At 36.4% G+C, this 19,953-nt stretch overlaps 1 protein-coding gene across 2 annotated transcripts in view; it reads left to right on the top strand.

The window, feature by feature from the left end:
* Positions 1–19,953, top strand: part of STAU2 (staufen double-stranded RNA binding protein 2) — a 168,754-nt gene that overhangs the window by 67,134 nt on the left and 81,667 nt on the right. For both annotated transcript variants that reach the window (XM_058044438.1, XM_058044359.1), the window contains exons 10-12: positions 1,224–1,355; positions 5,323–5,383; positions 18,530–18,837. In XM_058044438.1, the coding sequence (XP_057900421.1) occupies positions 1,224–1,355; positions 5,323–5,383; positions 18,530–18,837 (501 nt within the window). The remainder of the gene's footprint in view (positions 1–1,223; positions 1,356–5,322; positions 5,384–18,529; positions 18,838–19,953) is intronic.

The following is a 19,953-nucleotide window of genomic DNA, read 5'->3' as shown; positions in this document are numbered from 1 at the left end:
TGTACTTTGAAGGGATATCCATGATTATTATTTATTTACATTCTCTTCTTATTATTTAGAATTAGGAGTATTGAAATAAATAAGAGTTTAAACTTTTAGGAAAATACATATATTATTAATTAAAGAAAGTGAAGAATTACTGAATGGCATAAGCTACTAAATTACATAAACTACTAAATATAATTTATTCTTTATTTAGCATTTGTATGCCTTTTAAAAACCATTTTTTTAAAGCTCCTTCAAAACTGTTTCTGGTCTTTGACCTCTGGATTTTGGTTTTTTTTTTGTTATTCAGACCATCTTGATGATTTTATTATTTTTATTTGATTTTGCTTTCCTTTTTTGACGTGGTTTTGAAACTGCGCAGTATTTTGAGACACAATTTGGCAAATAGAAGGGCTTAATGGACTGAGCAAAATACACCCATCAAAGAGCTATGAATGAGGAGCAGTGAGAGTGCTCATGTCACAAACCAGACACATACAGCACCAAGACTTTTAAGAATGGTACCAAAGCCAAGGATTAAGTTGGAGCCACACATTTTGTGGATATCCATTACCTACAGTTTGTCCTTATTTTGGGGTTTTAATTTCTCCTAGTGTTATGAAAGGCATCATGTTTGTCAGAAACCCTTTGTACTGTACAGACCACAGGTGCACTGAGGAGCCTTCTTTGCAAGGACTGTTTGGCTCAAAGCTTGTCAGGTATAAGCAGTCCCAGCCCCTCGTTCCTTGCAGTGCAACAAAGTGGGAGGAAGGCAAATATGATTTTCTTCCTTCTTTAGAAGCCACTCTCGTTAAATCTCAAGTCTGCTTGCCTGTCCATTGTTCTGCATACAGTCCTGATGATGCTGGGGAGCTGCTGCAGGCAGCACTCCTTCCCACAAGAAGGAGGAAGTTCACATCCTGGGGCAATTCCAGTGTTAACAGAGAGGGGGAGAGGAAGAATGGGGGCGACACAGAGGCTGGTGGAAGAGAGAGGCAACTGTGTGTGCACTGAGATGCAGAAAAATGTAGCTCTTGGGTATGGGTTTGGTGATCTGAAAATCTAAACAAGCCCTTCTAAGTGAATACTGTGGTCCCCTTTTGCACTGCTGTATCTTTTTCAAGATTGCATCTTCCTCAAAAGAGCTGACAGCTGTTGATAGATCAGCAAGAGTATTATATGATGATATTAAGGAGTCTTGCATTTGTCATTATTATGATAAATTTTTTCTTTTTAAGGTAAAAGTAGGCAATGACATTACTACTGGAACAGGCCCAAACAAGAAAATAGCTAAAAGAAATGCAGCAGAAGCAATGTTGCTACAGCTGGGATACAAAGCCTCTACTCCTCTTCAAGACCAGACAGAAAAGGTGAGAACCAATTGTTGTGATGCCCACAATTATCCTTGTCTAGGTTTTTAAACTGTATCAGCTAATCACTTAATAAAACTGGAAGCTTAAGCTTGTGCACACCCTGTTTTAGGGAGTTGCTTGTCACAGATTAGCCTTTGTTTAGCTACAGCTCAACAGCTACCCTTAGTATTAAGTGCAGCCTCTGCTCCTGTGAGAGTAATGAGGAACAGAGTTCCATACAATAGTGTGTGTGCAAAAGTGTTCATGTGATCCATGCACCTATTTCTGCTTGCAAGTCAGGATGAATGTACCTCTTGCTTTTATTCCATTTTGGGCATTCATGAGAGCCCAAAGGAACAACGTTAGTAATTTTCATATATGAAGTAGTAATTAATGTTTATCTTCCCATTGCATGTGCACTAACAGCATTACAGAAAAATAATGGCCTTTTCACATTTGATGACTGATAAAGAAAATGTGTGTCACTTTTTTTAATGAAGAAGGAATTGCATTTTAAAATCATATGTGTTGCAAGTATGTATTTCCATATTAGCTATCTGTAACTTAGCACTCCTCTCCTGTCTTGAATTTATTGATTAGGGCTTTTGTAACCAAAATTGGCTGTTAAAGTTTTGCCTTTTGTTTACTGAAAAGATACTTGATAAGGTATTTAACTAAGCTGTGGATCCTAAACAGCTCCTGTCATATACAGGCTCACTGCATGTATATATTTTGATAATTACTTATATATTTACTGTGGCTGCACTAGGTAGCCAACAGAATGTTCTGTTGGGCTTTTCTAGGACTACATAATAAATCTGAATATAGTATATGTGTACACATGTATGTGTATGTAAATATGAAGCTACTGTGTTCTATACGTTCTATATTTCTAACCAGGAAAAAAGAAATACCATACTGGTTACTTGACCCCACCTTCTTCAGTTTCACTGTCCTTTGAGAGTAGCAGCAATATGTGTGCTGTTCACACTCACCTTCACTATCTTCTTCACTATATGTCTTAGTCATAGATAAGTGTGAAATACTCTAAACAGAGTCCTTGGAAGCGGGATGATGTTCCTAGTGAGAGCACACTGTGCAGACAGGGCCATTTAAAGTTTCTGACTGAGTCAAATGATAATTCATTTTCACCAGAATGCTGAGACATTTCTGCTGTAGAATATACTCTCTAGGGTATAAAACTATCAACTTTTTCTTCACTGCCAATTTTATCAAATGGCTTTAATAAAAAACAAGTCAAAACAGAAAAATCAATTTTTTTTTATTCTAATATGAAAACATAGGTTGTCATTCTAGGATTTTAAATTGGCTGAACTAATTTTACAGTATTTTTCAGAGATAAAGCCTGAAAAAATTCAGCCCACAACATAGTTTCTTAGCACAGCTCTACATAGTGGAAATTGTGGTTACATTGAAATCCTTACCAAAAAATTGAGTGCCTAAAAAGGGATGCTGTTGCTTTGTTTCACTACATTTATTAAGCTACTGCTTATAAGTGCATTGTCTTTAGAAAATCAGGCTTAATTGCATACTTGAAGATGTAGACATTTCAGGATTGGTAGACTAGTGTACAATGGCCTAATGTTATTCTGAATACAATGAACAAACGTTACTGTACCCAAAAACTGTGAAGTACTCAATTTTTATGTAGTGGCAGAATCATAACAAAATTTTAAAGCTTTGTTGGGGTTTAAGGATGTGAAATGTCTAGAGCGTCTGGTTTTATCTTCTGTATATATGTCTGGACATATCTAGAGATGCACAAAGTTAGTTTGTGTAGCTCTAGGAATTTTAACTCTCAAACTAAACTCTGGTGGAGAAGAGGGAAAAAAGCCCTTAGATCTCTATCAATTTGAGTATTGCAAAATTCCTTGCATATAAATTGCACAATAAGGACATATCATTAGAAAATACTTGTTTCACTGTTTGAATCCAAAATTAGTCCCAGTGTAGATTAGCTGATGCAGCAGGTTGGCATTTAAATAGGTAATTTTCACCTGTATATTTTTCGATGATGTTAAAAAAGGCAATTCTTTTTTCCCTTGTGCTCCCTTTTCCTCAAGTCCTTGCATTCTTCCTCTCTTAAAAATAAGCAAAACCAAATCCAGCGGGTTTTTTTTCCTTAACCCGGGTACTTAAAAAGTGACTGTATTTATTGTTTTAATGGAGACCTAAGAGCATTATAAGAGCAATGTGTAGTGCTGATGGCAGCACAAGTAATCAGATAATGTAAAAAAGTAAAGGCTCTGCTCTTTTCTGGATTAAACTGATTCCTGAAAGAAATCAGTAATGGTTTTGCAGAGCCTTGAGGAAAGCAATCTGGAGGTATGCTGGGAGACATTTTGCAGTTGTCAGAATTTCAGCTGTATGGATGAGAATGGAGAGTTGCAGTAATTTTTTCATGTTTCCAGCTTTTTGTTTCTACTTGTCTTCTCTTAGAGAGAAGAAAACCAAGGTAGATTGCATTCATGTGAGGCAGCAGTACTAAGGATCACTTACTCATAGAGGAATTGTTGTTTAATTCTCTGTTATGATCAAGTTAATAAACAATAAAAAAGAGAAGAATAAGGAAAGTTGGAAATCTTGTCTTATTGTAACAGTGTGCTTGTGCTGCCATCATGTTACAGATGCTCAGGATGATTTCCTGACAAAACCATGCTGTTGTTAACAGCAGTAAATACAAACATATTTATAGATTTCATATTGCTTACTCATATGTAGAACTGTTGTCACCCATATTTTAAAATATACATATTACCTGCTTCATAATATGGATAAAACAAATTATATGAAATTAAAGTGTATGGATGTAGGTGACCAGTTTGAAAGCTGACTGTGATGCCTGTCCTTCTTTTCCATCAAATATCTCCCATTTTCACTGCACATTGCCAAGGCTCTTTGGGATGAACATGATGATGGAAAGCAGGGAAACAATCATCGAAATACCTGCTTTTCATGGTGTGCTCTCTAATACTCTTTTCCAAGTAAAATGTATAATCTAGTGGTCTGCATTATGACATGGTAGTAATCTAAACAGCCTTAATGCAACCTCTTGAGATGCAGAGGCAGATTTCAGCTGGTTGATTTTCCTTCTCATCTCTTTCACTTTCCAACCCCATCTTCGAGAGCAAAGGATTACAACTTTGTTCTGGCATATTGCCTGCTTTGCTGTGAGGTTTTCTGTTTGCATAGAAAATCCCAGTGAAATCTGAAAAGGATCATTCATTTCACATTCACAGAGCTGGTTGTCAATAGCTCCTAAGTAATGAGGAAGCTCTGACTTTTTTATTCAGTTTTATATGTACACCTAGAACACTGCCATCTTATTTACTGCGTAAACCTCAGTACTGGCTTAGTTTTGAACCTCTGTGTTAATTGTTCTCCTTTTCCATGTCAGAGTAATACCCAGTATTATACATAGTAAAATTAATTTGAGGACAGTTAGCTTCCTCAAAAGTATATTAAAATAATTGAAAATTGCAATATTTTTTACTTCCACTTCAGTGACTAAATCTATTTAAAATTTACTTGTTAGTAAATATTTTTAAATTACACCCAAAGTACTTTATATTGTTTACACATTCCTTTATAGGCGGTAATTGGGATCTTCTTGTTTTAGAATGTAATTTCTCTGTTGACTGTTTATGTCTTCAGCTGAGAGCTGCTTAAAACATTTAATTTTATTTAAGTCTGATTTGGTAACACATTGAGTTGAACCTAATCCTTGGGGAAACATTTATATTTCAGTGTTAGGCAATAGTTGTTAATGTTTACTCATGAAGGGTACGTTACTCAAATAACCTGTTTTAGGCAAAAATTAAGATGAGTTAGCAAAGTTTTGTGAACAGATGTGGCAGTCTCAACTCATCCTTTTTAGTGTATTTCAACTAAATTTATAAACAGGAGTGTTCTGTTTAGGGAGCAGTTTGCTCTTTACTTACTTATCTTTTTCTACCTGTTTCAGCTTGGAGAAAACAAAAGTTGGAATGGCCAAAATGTTGGGTTTCCTGAGCCAACAAGTAATAGTAAGTATTGCTTTCTAAATTTATATTGAAACTTATTTCTCTTTGTATGATTTGGATTATCCAAGGCAATTGAAATGCTTTTTGTAAATATTTTAGGGGTTTTGTTGCAATTAGATGAATTAACCCCTGAGTGTCCTGTGTGTGGGTGTAGGTAGGAATGAGTGCAGAAAAAAGGAAATTTTAATCTATTAATTGAATCATTGAATCCTTCAGTTTATAAGGGATTTTTGGAGGTCACCAAAACTGCTTGCTCAAAGCACAGTCAGTGCAGAGTTGAGATAAGGTTGCCTATGACTTTTGACAGTTCTCCAGTGATGAAGGTTCCATAGCTTCTCTGAGCAGCCTGTTCCAGTGCTTAACTGTCTTCACATTGATTTTTTTCCCTTTTATTCTTGTCAGAATATCTCCTGTTTGTTTATGGCTGTCATCTCCTGTTCTTCTGCTATATACCTCAGCAATGTCCTTGGCTCCATCTTTTCTGACAACTTCTTCTTAGATATTGGAAGGCAGGTGTTGGGTCCCAACAGATTTCCATTATCTAGGAATTTATCTACCTAGACTCTAGAATCACAGCTTAGAGACAAGGGAGACACGGTATCAAAATCCTTGCTGAAGCCAAGGTAAATGACATCCACTGCTCTCCATTCATAAAACCAGTCATTTTATCATGAAAGACAATCACACTCTGTGCCCAGAAATGGCTTTAAGAGGATTGCATGATTTTCCTAGGGACCAGACTGAGGCTGACCAGCCTGCCTTTTTTGAGTACAATGCATTTCTCTAGGCACTGGAGATTTCTTCTGATCTCCAGGACTTTTTGAGGAGAACAGAGAGTGGCCTCATATATGATGCAAGCTGGTTGACTCAGCACACTGAGACAGATCCCATTTGGTGCAGTGGATGCACAGGAAATTCCACCTGAATATGAGGAAGAACTTCACTGTCCAGGTGAATGAGCACTGGAACAGGTTGCCCAAAGAGGTTATGGAGTCTCCTTTACTGGAGATATTCAAGAACCATGTGGACACAATCCTGTGCCGTGTCCTCTGGGATGACCCTGTTTGAGCAGAGGGATTTGACCAGATGACCCAACTGTGGTCCCTCCCAGCCTGACCCAATCTGCAATTCTGAGATTTTTGTGATTTAAATGGGCTCATTTCTAGCTTTTCTCACAACATCCCTGACTCTGATGAGGTTCTGCTACTGGTAGTTCCTCTCTTCCTTGAGCTTTGTCTATAAGACACAAAAACCAAAGAAACCTTGTTGGTCAAGACTGAATTTGGTTTCACTGCAACAGGTAAAGAATAGGACAGAACTTCGTGAGTTTATAACTAGATTTTTGCTGTTTAAAGTGGTAAAGATAATATAAATAGTACTTTTTCACTTTTTCTTGAGCCCTGGATTTTTCTCTAGAATTGTGTGTAGTTTTGAACTTCTTAAGGGTCCCAAACATTATCTCCCTCAACTAAGGATTGTAGAGATAAGGACACACACATGAGCTACCTTCTATTTTTTGCCTATATACATCTGAAAGACATGCTCATAAAAGCAGGTTTTAAGGAGTTTCAGTAGTGTTCCATTATTTATATGGTCTTCCCACTCACCACAGAGGGACCCAGAGACCTGAGGAATAATTTTTGCTTCAACTTACACAACACTTTGCTAGTGTTTAAAGTGGTCTTGGATGGAGCACATGCCATTGTGTTTCCCTGAAAGGAAGGATTCTACAGGATCTAAGTCTTCCCATTAATGGCTTCCTTACAGCCCTGTCATCAACCCCCATCAATACTTTTAGATGATTTGTATTTGTATTGTCAAAATCTCTAAGGACAAGATCTGTGAAATATCTTCAAATGTTAGCATCTTAGAGTTTGAGACAGCAGCATAAGACCTCTATTTTTTCTCCTGTCCTTTCAGTATCTTGTAGCAGAGATACTTATAGATGAAAACATGATTTTCTGTTAATCCAACAAGAAAAAACAATCTCTTAGGCTGCTCAAGACAACTTTGACAGTTATACCTTTAAATCCAAATCTAGAAGGAGAACACAAAGGCAAACTCATTCAACAGGAGACAAGATCAACAGAAATTATATTTTAAACTTGTACCAAATAACTTATTTTTCACAGATCTGCTCACAGACCTTTTTGCAGCCACCAGAGCCACAGTACAGAAAAAGTTTTTCATTCTGGGACACTTTAGTAATGCTTGATGCCTTCATTTCCATTCTTCTGATCTACAAGTAAATTGGAAGTTGAAAGAGATGGAGCCTGCCAATAGACATAGAGCATTTATTCAGAGACCACTGTTCTTAGTCTCTTAACCCCCTTTTTTGAGGGTTCCAATCTAGAGGCAACATTAATAATAAACAGGTGATTTCAGTGTATAATAGAAAGTTAGAGGGTTGGAATGAATCTTAAAGATTATCTAGTCCCAACCACCCCTGCCATGTGCAGGGACACCATCCACTAGACCAGATTGCTCAAGTACTTATCCAGCCTGACTCTGAACACTGCCAGGGTGTTTTGAATAAAAGAAATCACTTCTATGAATGATCTCTCATGCACCTGTGAAGTGCAGGGTTTTTAAAAGGCAGTTCCAAACAAGTTCCACAATTTGAGATTAAAAATGTCACATCCTCTCAGGTGTGAGTATACTAGTTTATTTTTAAAAACAGCACTTTTTGGAAGGTGAATTTACTCTTTAAGTTTTTAAAGCAATTTTTTAAAGTTAGGAAGCTTTAAAGAGGGCAAATGGAGCAGCTTCCTCCCTTTTGTATCCCTCTTAAAAGAGAAATGTACAGTTTGCATTTCTTGTTACCATAAACGTAACTTTCAGTGATCTTCAAAATCTGAGGCTCTGAGATTACTACATCTACCATTGGGCAGCTTTTATTCATATTTCCAGTCATTTTATTCCAGGAAAACAATTGTGTCTTGCTAGGCCAGGCTATTGTGCATCAGTTTCCTTTTGCAGACAGATAGTCTTTCTTTGTGCGCATAATGTCCTGTGTTTCCATCTGAATCAAATAAAACTGAAATAGTAAAGGGAATTTGTATACTTCAGTACAACAGAAAACAAAAATCATAACAGTTCTATATTTTAGTACAGTTGAAGAACAGATTTCATGGTTCTCTTACAACGTAGTTTGTTTTTGCTGAGAAATACTCTACAGTTTGTATCCTCCTAATTACTAGCTCAATATATATTCAGTATTGACTATTAAATATTCTTGAATATTAAATTCTCCTGCTGCCCTCTATCATGTTACTCTTGCATTATCCATGTGGCAAACCTCACTTCTGTTCCTCCAACTCACTGGCAAAGCTTCTTCCCACAGGTTTACTTCTTTACCTGTCTTCTTCATTTCACAATTTCAAAGAAAGATGAAACACAAAGCTATTGGTTTCTTGGTTTGGGATATCTTTGATATTCTTCACATGTGAAATGGCAAGAACATTGAGGTTTTTTCCCTTATGCTTCTGGAAGAGACTTTGATAAATTGTGAACAGACCAGACGTATTTGCAGCCCATATAGAAGATGTTTACTGTAAACAGAATCTCATTTATCTCTCTTGATTTAAGTAGTTATCAACAGAAACAAAACATGCAACAAATAAACAATTCTATTGCAAGTGCATTTTCATGGGAACATATTTTTGTTTTGTATTTCTGGATAGGGTAATAACAAACACCATACAAGATATGTTCTAGGAGAAACTGTAGATAAGCTATTAAAAACAGTATAAAAATAAAAGTAAAATGTTACTGTGTTTATAGATATTATAATTCAAAGAAGGAAAAAAATGACCATAACTGTTTTTACAGGTTTTCCAATTTGAGGTTTCCATTGTATAGGTTTCCTTAACCTATTTCTAACAATTCTGGGAGTCACAAAGTACTGAAAATCTGCTAATTTAAAAAAAACACAGAGCAATCCTACCTCTCTGTAAAGGACAAACTCTTTGTTTTTCTTGCCTAACATTTTATTACTAGGGATTGGTGCATGACTTTACAGTCTTTGTTCTTTGGAGTACATCTGCTCCTGCTGTTTGTTCACCACCTGAAATCATAACCATTTGTTTGTGACATCACAATTAGTTACTGGGAAGATGATTAGATTGTCACCAACAGATGATTATGATTTCAGATGGTAAATGAGCAGCAGGAGCAGATGATCTCCTAAGGAACAAAGATACTTGATCTCATACAATTGTTCTCAGTGACAAAAAAAAAAAAAAAAAAAAAAAAACAAAGAAAAAGAAAAGAAAAAAACAAATAGATATTATGAAGAGTTTCTTAAGTCTGTAATAAGAAAATTTTGTATTTTTCTGTAAATAACATTTTTTTATTATTTTTAAAACTCTACTTCAATATAAGTTAAGAAATATAAATTAAGAAATATAAAAAATACAAAAAGATTTACATTCAGATACTTACTTAAAAGTTTCTTCACCAGCTTTTTGGAGAAGATAAATGCAACATAAATTTTGCATACTAATACATCTTCACTCTGAAGGAAACAAAATTTATTTGAACTTTGTAGTTCTGGTCCTCAGCAGCTTCAGAAAGATATTTTTTTATCTAGTCCTCTAATTGTTTGTTTTTCAACTGGGGATTTTGGTGAAGACTTCCAGTAGATAATTTAACACCCCTGTGTTTCCATAGCAGGAACAGAAGTCTACAGTTTTGGAATAAATTTTTTGTGTTGTAATTTGGGCATTTTTCATTGGAATGTTTGTGTGTTATATTTTGCTGAAATATGTAATTCTTTTGGATATATTTCAAAGGTGATTTATAGTGGATTGTGTGCATTTTTACTTACTAAGTACTGCTGTTGCATTGGACTTGGCTTTTGAATTGCTTCCAAATTTACTCAACTTTGTCAATTGTAATGCACTTTTGCTAGGAGTTACATTGATACATCACTAAATGTTTGCTGATTATTTGCCATTCTGACTAGAAACCACAGTAAAGGGATTGACAACACCACTTACTCAGTGAAAGGCCACAGAACAATAGTTTTCCATCTGTTCATTTTGATATTTTTGTTCTGTTTTGTGGGGATATTTTTAGCTAACAAATTGTCAGGTGAGCCTTATACCATCAATGGAGCAGTTCCTTCAGCTGAGCCATTTGTCTTCACTTTATATCTCATAGCCTGTTCTAGCTCTTATCACAGCTGGTTATGTTTAAATAATACCTTGACTCTGTAACTACAGAGTTGATTTGCTAATTTTCTAATTAAATTTTCTTTCTAACTGAAGATACTGGAAAATTAAATTTAGAAGCAGAGGAGATTTGTTCAATTTTATTTCTTTCCTAATTTACTGAAACTAGGAAATCCATGCTGCATTTGGCATTATTAATAACTGATGTGTTATTTTTCAGTTTCCTCTAACAATGAAAATAATTTTATCCAGTGTAATACCAGTTAAATGCAGCTTACATTTATTTGATAGTTGAAAAAACTTCTAAACCACCTAATATTAAAAAACATATTAACAAAACAGGGAAGAGAGTGTTATTTTTTCTTTGCTGTTTTGAGAACTAGGGACAAGAGCCAAATTAGCATTTTTATGTGTGAGTAGGATTTGGGCTCAACTCTGGAGCATAAGACAATGACTGCAAGTGGTCCTTCTCTATTTCCCACATTTCCCCTTTAGAGATGCTTAATTAAGTGCTTACAGTTCTGCAAGGTTTGCATCTTCAGAGATGATGATTTCTGTGCTGAGTTTAGAGTGCAATGTGTGTTTATAAAGAGCCTAGTGTTTTAAGCATGTGCCCAGAGCACTGGAGACTTAGTTTCCGTCTTCAGCAGAAGGAGAGTATTCATGGAGTGCAGAGTAATCTGGATAATGGCAGCTGCCTTTTGGAGATGTCTATCTAACATGATTTGCAGCCAAAAAAGGAACAATCAAACGCTATTAAAATATAGGAAGTTCACAGGGAAGGAGTGATCTAAAGTAATCATGACTGGAGTTTGCCTGTTGATTGAAACTCTTGTGAATGAAAGTGCAGATGTGTATTCAGGTGTTCTCTGGCTGGTTTCCAGATATTCTGCATATTTTAGATACAGGTTAAAAAGAAAGAGTAGTGAGAAACCTGCTGCCTGGTTCTTGAGTAGCACAGATTGTGCATATGTGAGAAATACAGACTTGGGCTATGAGATCTGTGGTTTGGGTGCCCTCAAGACAAGAAGAAGCTCAAGTCACCTGTCTGGGAGACTGCTTAGCCATCAAGATTTTGATGTATGAAATGTATAAAGAGGAAGCAGACACCATGGCAGGAGACAGCCAGCTCTATGGGTAGAGATGATTTCAGATAATGCATCCTTTTGTTTTTATCGGTCTCCTAAAAGGCTGATATGAACTGCATTTATTCAAGGTTGCTAGTCTGTTGCTTTGGAAAAATCTGCACATGAAGCAGAAATGCAGAGCTCTTTTTTGATGTTAACTCTCCAATTCAAATTTAATTATGTAATTATGCTAAGTATCTGCATTTGGTATTCTGTCTTCAGGTGAGAAAATGGAGCAGTATCACATCATTCACCTCAGTACGGTGTTACTCTAAATATTTTCACTTTTCTGGAGTCTTTTCTCCTTTTCCAACACCCCTCCCTCCAACCTGGAACCCACCATGTACCTCACCCTTAGTCTAGGATAATCATGTCCTTGAAAAAGTGAATCTCCTGAAGTGAAACTTAGTTGCTGACAGAGCTAAAACTTAATTCTCCACTCTTTCCTTTGTGCCCTTTCAACATCAAACACAGCTTTCTCCTCTGATTTCCTCCTCACTCACACATTTGCTGTGCTTGTTGATGGCCCCCTTGGCCTTCTTAGCTTCAGCAACCCCTCTGTCCTTGTCTAGTAGATCTGCTCATTATTTCTTCTCTTCTCCATGTGGGTCAGGCCTTTGTTTTCATCACCACCATTCTCATTCCCCTCCTAATCTCTTAATGAATGGTCTTGCCTGCACAGGTTGCCTCCAGTTGCACTCAGGCACTTTCCTAAATTGCTTTACCTCCACAAATATCACTTTCTAGCAGCTGTTACAAGCACCTTGATCTGCCAGCACACTAGCTTGATTTGCTCCTGCTCCAAATTTGCTGATCCTCTTTACTGCTAAGAATACTGACCTTCCTTCTGTATTTTGCTTGCTTTTTTCCTGAACCAGCTCAATCTTAATCTTTGGGTATGTATTACATGGACATATTGCTGGAAAATTATGATGCAGGAATTATCATGTAACACTTACAGTGTAGATGTTTCATCTGTCTATTGGAATATATCATAGAATATCCTGTAGAAATTCCCCACTGCAAACACTATGTCTTTTTTTTTAACCAAAATCTTATGCATTCAAGCAGGAGTGAAGCTGAGGTGAATTCAAAAGACTTACCTCATGTTCTTTAAATGCCAAATGTATACAATTTAGAAATGCATACAATTTAAGTCCTGCAATACTGCAATTTCTGTTTTGGTCATATAGAAAATAGTCCAGCAAAATTAGGGATATCAAGACCTGATTTTATGAAGAACTAAATAGTATATACCTCAGTACCATGGTTATTTCAAGGTTAAACAAAGCTTGTATTTTAATGAGCAGCTTTATATAACATCAGTTTGTTTAAGGTCATGTAGACGAGATCTTTTGACTGAAAGACATTGTGTAATGACAGAACATTTTTTCATGTCTGAATATTGCAGTAGCTGGTGACTTAGAAATACCACAGATAGCTGTGTTAAGTAAGTAATGATTGCAGCCTGGTATTTCAAGCCAAAATTGTGTGTAGACAATTGCTGAGAACGTAATGGCCATACTATTTGCCTATTCAATTGTCTGACTGACCTTTTGTGAGTTCCTACTGAGAGAATGAAATTTGAAGATATTCTAGTATATAAATAGCCTTTTACACTGAGTGGGGTATAAAACCATAATTTCTTATTATTATAATGTTTACATTTTTCAGTCTTGTTATTGAAGTAGTTATTTGGTTTTGTAAATTCTCTAATTTTTTCTTTTTTTATGTCAGTAGATTTGTAATGGGCCATATTTCAGGGCCTGTTGAGAACCTGCCAGTTCTAGGGAGTAATTTTTGTGTTTGAGTATTCCTCATACCTCTTAAATTCTTGTCCATTTTAATGTACAAAATTGTGAAATCAGGATTAGATCCAGTTCTAATTTTTCCTTCTTACAGCCTTACTAGAAAATTTTTCCCTGTACTTTATGTACCACATTATAAGAAGGCTTTATTCAATGTGACTACAGATAGCATAATCTGAAAGCTTTTTGATGATTATCTATCGAGTATTTTATTCTGTTCCAAAAATACTGATTATTTCCTTATGAACAGTCTTTTCTTCATCTGGTGATGGCTTATTTCAGATACCAGGGTGCTAAACTTAATTCATGAGAATATCATATACAGAATCATACCATTGTTTACTCTGCATCATTGCACAAGACATGAAAAGTCCTTTGTACCATGTCCCTTATCACTGATTGTAGTGCAGGGAAGAGTATGTGCTCTTCATCAGGGTCAGGGGAAGTCATATTGCAGCTGGCACTGCTTCTGACACATGAACAAGTATAGCTTTTTTGTAGGATAAGCAAGAATTTGGGGAGAGAACTGTATTATCCAAGAAAGAATAAAGTTGAGGTTTAAACCAAGTATAAATGTGAAAAGTCAATGAATGCCCCTGAACCAGAGAAGTCATTGAGTGAAGGCAGAGGAAGAGTATCCCTACACTAGTGATTAAGTATAGAAGAGAAAAGTAGCACTGACATACATATATATATATATGCAGATTGACAACACAAGCCTGATTCTGTAGGCCATCTTGTGGAGTTGAATGTTAAAATTGAAATCTCAACTTATGTTTTCTGCTCTTCCTGAGAGAAACAGAAAATTGGAAATAGGACACCAGTGGTACCTGTGCAGGCTCTAATAGCTGTGAGTGTGCAGGCAATGCTGTCATCACTCTGAACTTTTCTTAATTTAGTAGCCCACTGCTGTGGGTAACTTGTCACTGTTCCTGTATCAGCAAATTCCATTTTTGCAGAGTCTTATTACATTGAGGCTTTTTCAGTAATATTGTCAGTTGTTGTTTTCACCCCATTACCCATGCAGACAGTTTTCTAATGATTAGTTTTGTTTATCCAAACTCCAGAAAGTGGAGGACCCATTTGTGGAAATGTCCCCCTGTCTTCCCAGCCAAGGGGACACTGAAGAGAAAGGGTTAGGGATAAAAATAATATCACTCAAACAGAGCTTTTAAAGATTGTCTCTATTGTGGCTGCTGTGAAAAAAAGGTACAATCAAAGCTCCGAGATGACATTTCCAGGGCAAGGCTTGTGAGGGTTTGTTGGGCCATCTTATATCTGATTCACACATTTACCTTGGAGTCCAAGCTATTTTGCTATTATTCAGTATGGGACAGCAAAAGTAGACAATGGAAGATGAAGAAATTTATTCTTAGGTAAGAAAGGTCTTTGGTGTGTTTTCATAGACTTCAGAAGATTGTGAGAGACTGCAAACAATTACTGCCAATGATGAGTAAGACATGTTTTTTAAATGTTAGTGATTACATTGCATAGCTAGCCTGCATATTTTTGTAGCACATTTGCCCACAGGTTTAAATAATATAAATGGAAATTATTTTAACATGTTTCATAAATGTGCTTCGAAGTTAATGTCCACCAGAAGGTGCAGTGTTGTTGGTCTATTATAGATCCTGGGACTCCTAATAGTTATGATTCTTCCTGTGGAGTATGGTGAAGTATGGTATGGGATAAATATTTAATGGACTCAAAAGTCTAAGTTTTTTTCTTAGCTGAAAAGTAAAAATGAATGAAAATGTTTGCCTGGAGATGTTCTCCCGCAATGCATAAGGGTGTTAGAGGATAGTATTACTTTTTCCCCTGCTTTTTAATCAACTGATTTTTAGAAGACAAATAAAGATAATTTATAAAGGGATCTTTTGTTCTTGCACTTAATCCTCTATTGTTGTTGTTTTATCCCTTGTCATTTGATAACTCTACTACTGTAACTAAATATATTTACACACTTTCCTATAATACAGCAGAGTTGAAGTAAGCAGGCAACAGTGAGGAATGATATATAAAATAACCTCAGTAATACATTAAAAATAGATAATGAATTACAATTAATGTATGTTTTATAGAAGTTTTCAAAGAGACCAAGTTTTTATTGGCCTTTTAAAACATGTTTGTAAGAAGCTTTGTGAAACATAGGCCCTGAATATAAAAAGTTAATATCTTGCAACTACATTAATGTAATGTCTAGAATATTACATTACTTTGTTTCCAGAGATAATCAATGATGGTAATATAATATCTGCCTCTCAGAGCCAATGTATGATTTAAATTAATTATTGCTTATAAAGCACTTTGAAGTCTTTAGCCGTAAGGTGTTGCAAAGTGTAAAAGTACTATTATTAATTTAATATCACCATTAAAGTCAGTACTTTAAGAGCATTTGCTATACTCTGCTCAATATCTTTCTATTCATCATATGCTGCATATTAGTTATTTTAACATTTAGAAAGCTTAGTAATCTGGAAGTATTCCAAACCATTGTTCCAGACAGCAGTTAGATATTTGGGTGGATCATGTAAAAACACTGAAATGGCTGAGAAAGCATGTAAAATGTTTGTTTTAAGTAATATTACATCAATGGAACAGACATCTGCAGCACTGGACTTGATTTTAAACTTCTTTAAACTTTTTTTAAAGTTAACATTGTACTATGTTTTTCTAAAATTTATTAGGAGGGCTAATATCATGTTATTTCTAAACAAGTAGACTGTTTTATCTTTTGTTCAGTTTACATTTCTGTTTCTGAAATATTCGTGGGAAATCCGATTTACAGTGGGCAGTTCTTAGGAGGTGGTGGACACCTGCCACTCAGTATTTTTACTGCTGTTTGGTTTTGTAACCTAACATCAACTATCAAGATGTGCATTATCTTTTTTTTTCAGTTTTCATTAATCTTACATCTTGTGTAAGACTTTAAAAATACAGGCAGAGGTAGGCCTTGGAGGTTACAGCCTCAGGAAAAGTGTGTGTGTCAAGTCTCTCTTCTCATACAATGATTATGTGCCATAAAATAATGCTGTGTATTTACACAGTTGTTTATCTATTAGATTATGTTTGAAATTGTCCCAGACAGAGAAAAAGAAATTTTAGGGATCCTATCCTCCATACTTCCCAGCAGCATTGTCTTGAATTTGTGCTTAGCTCTGGAGCTCAGTGTGCTGCCTTTGGAGCCGGTTCTAAACTAGGTAAAAGCAGCCTGAATGTTCAGGATCCAACCAGACTCCCCAGCCCTATGGAGGTAGGTGGGGAGAGCAATCAGGTGAATAACAGATATGTCTTTGTAAATGATATAAGCAGATGTTCCATATTTCTAAAAGCAATATGAATTTAAAAGCCAAATGTACGAGTAGATCAATTAAAAGATTCACCTGTAAGCAGTTTGCTGAGTCGGCACTGAGGAAGTTCCATTTTCACCATGTAGTTGAAAATGAGGATATTAATTACAGGTAATATTTTCTGAGTCTTCTCCTTGTGGTAGTCATTTTATTTAAAAGTACTACTTGCACTTCTAGGATTAAAGGAATCTTTCCTAGGTACTGGAAATTAATTTCCTCCTCTTCTTTGAATTTATTCTGCTTTCTGAGATTAATTTAATATGTACTGCAAATGAATTAAACATTGAACCCTTTGATTTCTCTTGGTATTACTAAATCAGTTAACAAACAGGTTTATTATCCCTAGCATGAAATGCCATATGGCTCAGGTTCACTCACATTATATGCTAGAAGATTAAAGTATGTTCTTAATATGAAATTACACATTTCAAGCTCATTTTCTGATGCATTAATAATAAGAAAAAGGTTTCCCTCTAGTATCAGCCAACTGGTTATTTGTGTTTCCAAAAAATGCTTCATTGTGTAAGAAAACTAGCAAACTTCAGACTTAATTCTTTACATTTCCATGCACAGGACTATCAGCAAAACTGCTCAAGTATGTATTTCTGTTTCCAAGCAGGTTTAGGGTTGAGATATTTTCTGAAAAGGTATTCAAAATGTTTAAATGTAGATAAATTATCCCTAATTTACATCTCACTGGAAATATTTAGAATTTACTCACATAAATAAATCTAGCTTTTTCAATGTTACCTTAACTCCTGTTGATATTAAGTAGGACACATATATGCTTTCCTTTTTCAGTATAAATGTTCTCAAAGGCAAGTAGCTATTTGAAAACTATAGGACGAAAACTGTAGGATATGCAGCTAAATAAATAAATAAATTCCTTTTCACTGCAGAGCAGTCAGTCACATCAGAGTCATTAGCACAGTAACACTGGCTGCAGGGCAATTTAAGATTTTTTAGCCCCAGGCTGCTGTTGTGATTCAGCAAACTCTTTAAGCCAGAACTCAAGGCAATGCTGCTACTGCAAGGAACCACACTGCCCTTCCAGCAATGCTAATGACAGAGGGTAGAAGAAATGAACAATTCACATGGAAACCCCCTGAGAACGGCCAATACCTCCAGCAGCTCATTCTCATGGACATCCCTACATGGGCCTGCAGGTGCTGGTGCTGGCAAGAGAGCAGCTGGGGAGTACAAGCACCAGCTGGAGGTGGGAGAAAAAACCTAAACTACTTCTGGTGGCAACAGCGCTGATATAGACTAGTTTCAATTATTTGTGAAAAAAATAGCCTAAATTATTGTATCAGATAGGAGGTAGAAGAATGTACGGAAATAATGATTGTGCTACTATTTTGAAGTAACATCTCTTCCTCATGGTTTGTAGGTCTCCAAACATTTTTTGTTCATATTGTGTGTTGTATGCTATCCACAGTTTACTTTTAAAGTTAAGGTTTGTACCATTTTAAAAAGAAAGAGTTGGGGAAGAGGAAGAAGAGGGCCCCTTCAGATCTGCTTAGTTTCTAAATATATTAGGTGACTTCATTTACAGTTAGTGTAAAAAATATATATATATACTGCTTCTAAATTTTTACTTTGTTTTTCACTGTAAAATGTGCTAATGAAAATTGTCTACATGTCAAACCCATTCCAAAGTAATGAGAATGATCTTTGGTTTTGTTTTCAGCACCAAAGGGAATACTCCATCTCTCTCCTGACGTATATCAAGAGATGGAAGCAAGCCGCAACAAATCAGCCCCTGGTACCACTGTAAGCTATATGCCATCCAAAGAAATGAGCCAGACTTCCAGCTCTTTCTTCAGCATATCTCCTACCACAAATAGCACGGCCACCATTGCCAGGGAACTTCTCATGAATGGAACGTCCCCAACTGCCGAAGCCATAGGTCTAAAAGGAATATCTCCTGCTTCCCCCTGTTCTACAGTGCAGCCTTCAAAACAGCTGGAATATTTGGCAAGGATTCAAGGCTTTCAGGTATGGGAGGGGGAAAATGAAGCTCTTCAGCCAGAGTCGTAGCGTTGCCATCAAGGTTTCACTCTTGCCCTCTTGAATGTGGGCATGCATGTAACTTAGCTTGTAAAATTAGCTGGTGTCTGAGGCAGTTTCTGGGTCCAGGAGATACAGATTTCCACCTTACATTTATCTTACTGCAGCCCATCTTTCCTCCTATGTCTCTTCTCCTTAAATAATTACAGGCTTAAATTATGCTTTTAACTTGCACTTCTTTGAGAGTCTTCACCTCTTGGTTTCTCCCTTCGACTCTGTTCCAGAAGCTACTGATGCACCACCTTGCCTTTGCATTTGTCTTCTAGGCCAGGTCATTCAAGTAGTTTCTTTGTTTCCCACCCTTCACCTCTTAAATGTAACCTGATGTTTTGGTTTAGGAATGGTACTATCCAATTTAGTGTCCCACTGACACTCTCCAAACCAGTGCCACTCACTCACACTCCCCTTCCCACTCCCACCTCCCCTTGTGGTGGGCTGGAGAGGAGAATTGGAAACAAAAAAGGTAAATGTCATGGGTTGTGATATGAACAGTGTTCTAGAAACAGCAATGGGATAAGGAAAAGAACAGTAACAGCAACAATGCTAATGACAAGGGGCAGAAGAAGTGAACAATTCCCCTGGAAACCCCCTGAGAACAGCCAATACCTGCCCATACCCTCTGCCACGCTTACTCAACTGGAAGAGACTCCCTCCCCCAGACATGGCAATGACATGAGGTGGTATAGAATAATGTCCAGGTCCTAGCCATGGCCCCTCCTGGCAACTGCAAAAGTTAACCCTGTCCTGGCCAGAACCAGGACATTACCCACCCCTTGTTCTATACCATCCTGCATGCCCAGATCCTACACATTCCATTTATATATACGTATATACAAGCAGAGGTATCATTTCCCTAGTCAATTTTGGCTGTTCCTCCAAGATGTCTGTTGAGTTCATTTGGTCCATGGCTGTGGGTCCCATCGGTGTCGCAACAGGACACGAAATGAATGACATGCACAAGCTGAAATGTCCAAGGTAAAAAGAAGGAAGTTTATTTCTGAACTCCAATATTTATAGACTTTCAAAAGTTACTGTGGATTGGAG

Source organism: Melospiza georgiana, chromosome 1 (assembly GCF_028018845.1).
Source record: "Melospiza georgiana isolate bMelGeo1 chromosome 1, bMelGeo1.pri, whole genome shotgun sequence".
Taxonomy (NCBI): Eukaryota; Metazoa; Chordata; class Aves; order Passeriformes; family Passerellidae; genus Melospiza; species Melospiza georgiana.
Note: the sequence above shows the minus strand (reverse complement) of the source record. Positions and strands in the feature narration are given on the sequence as shown.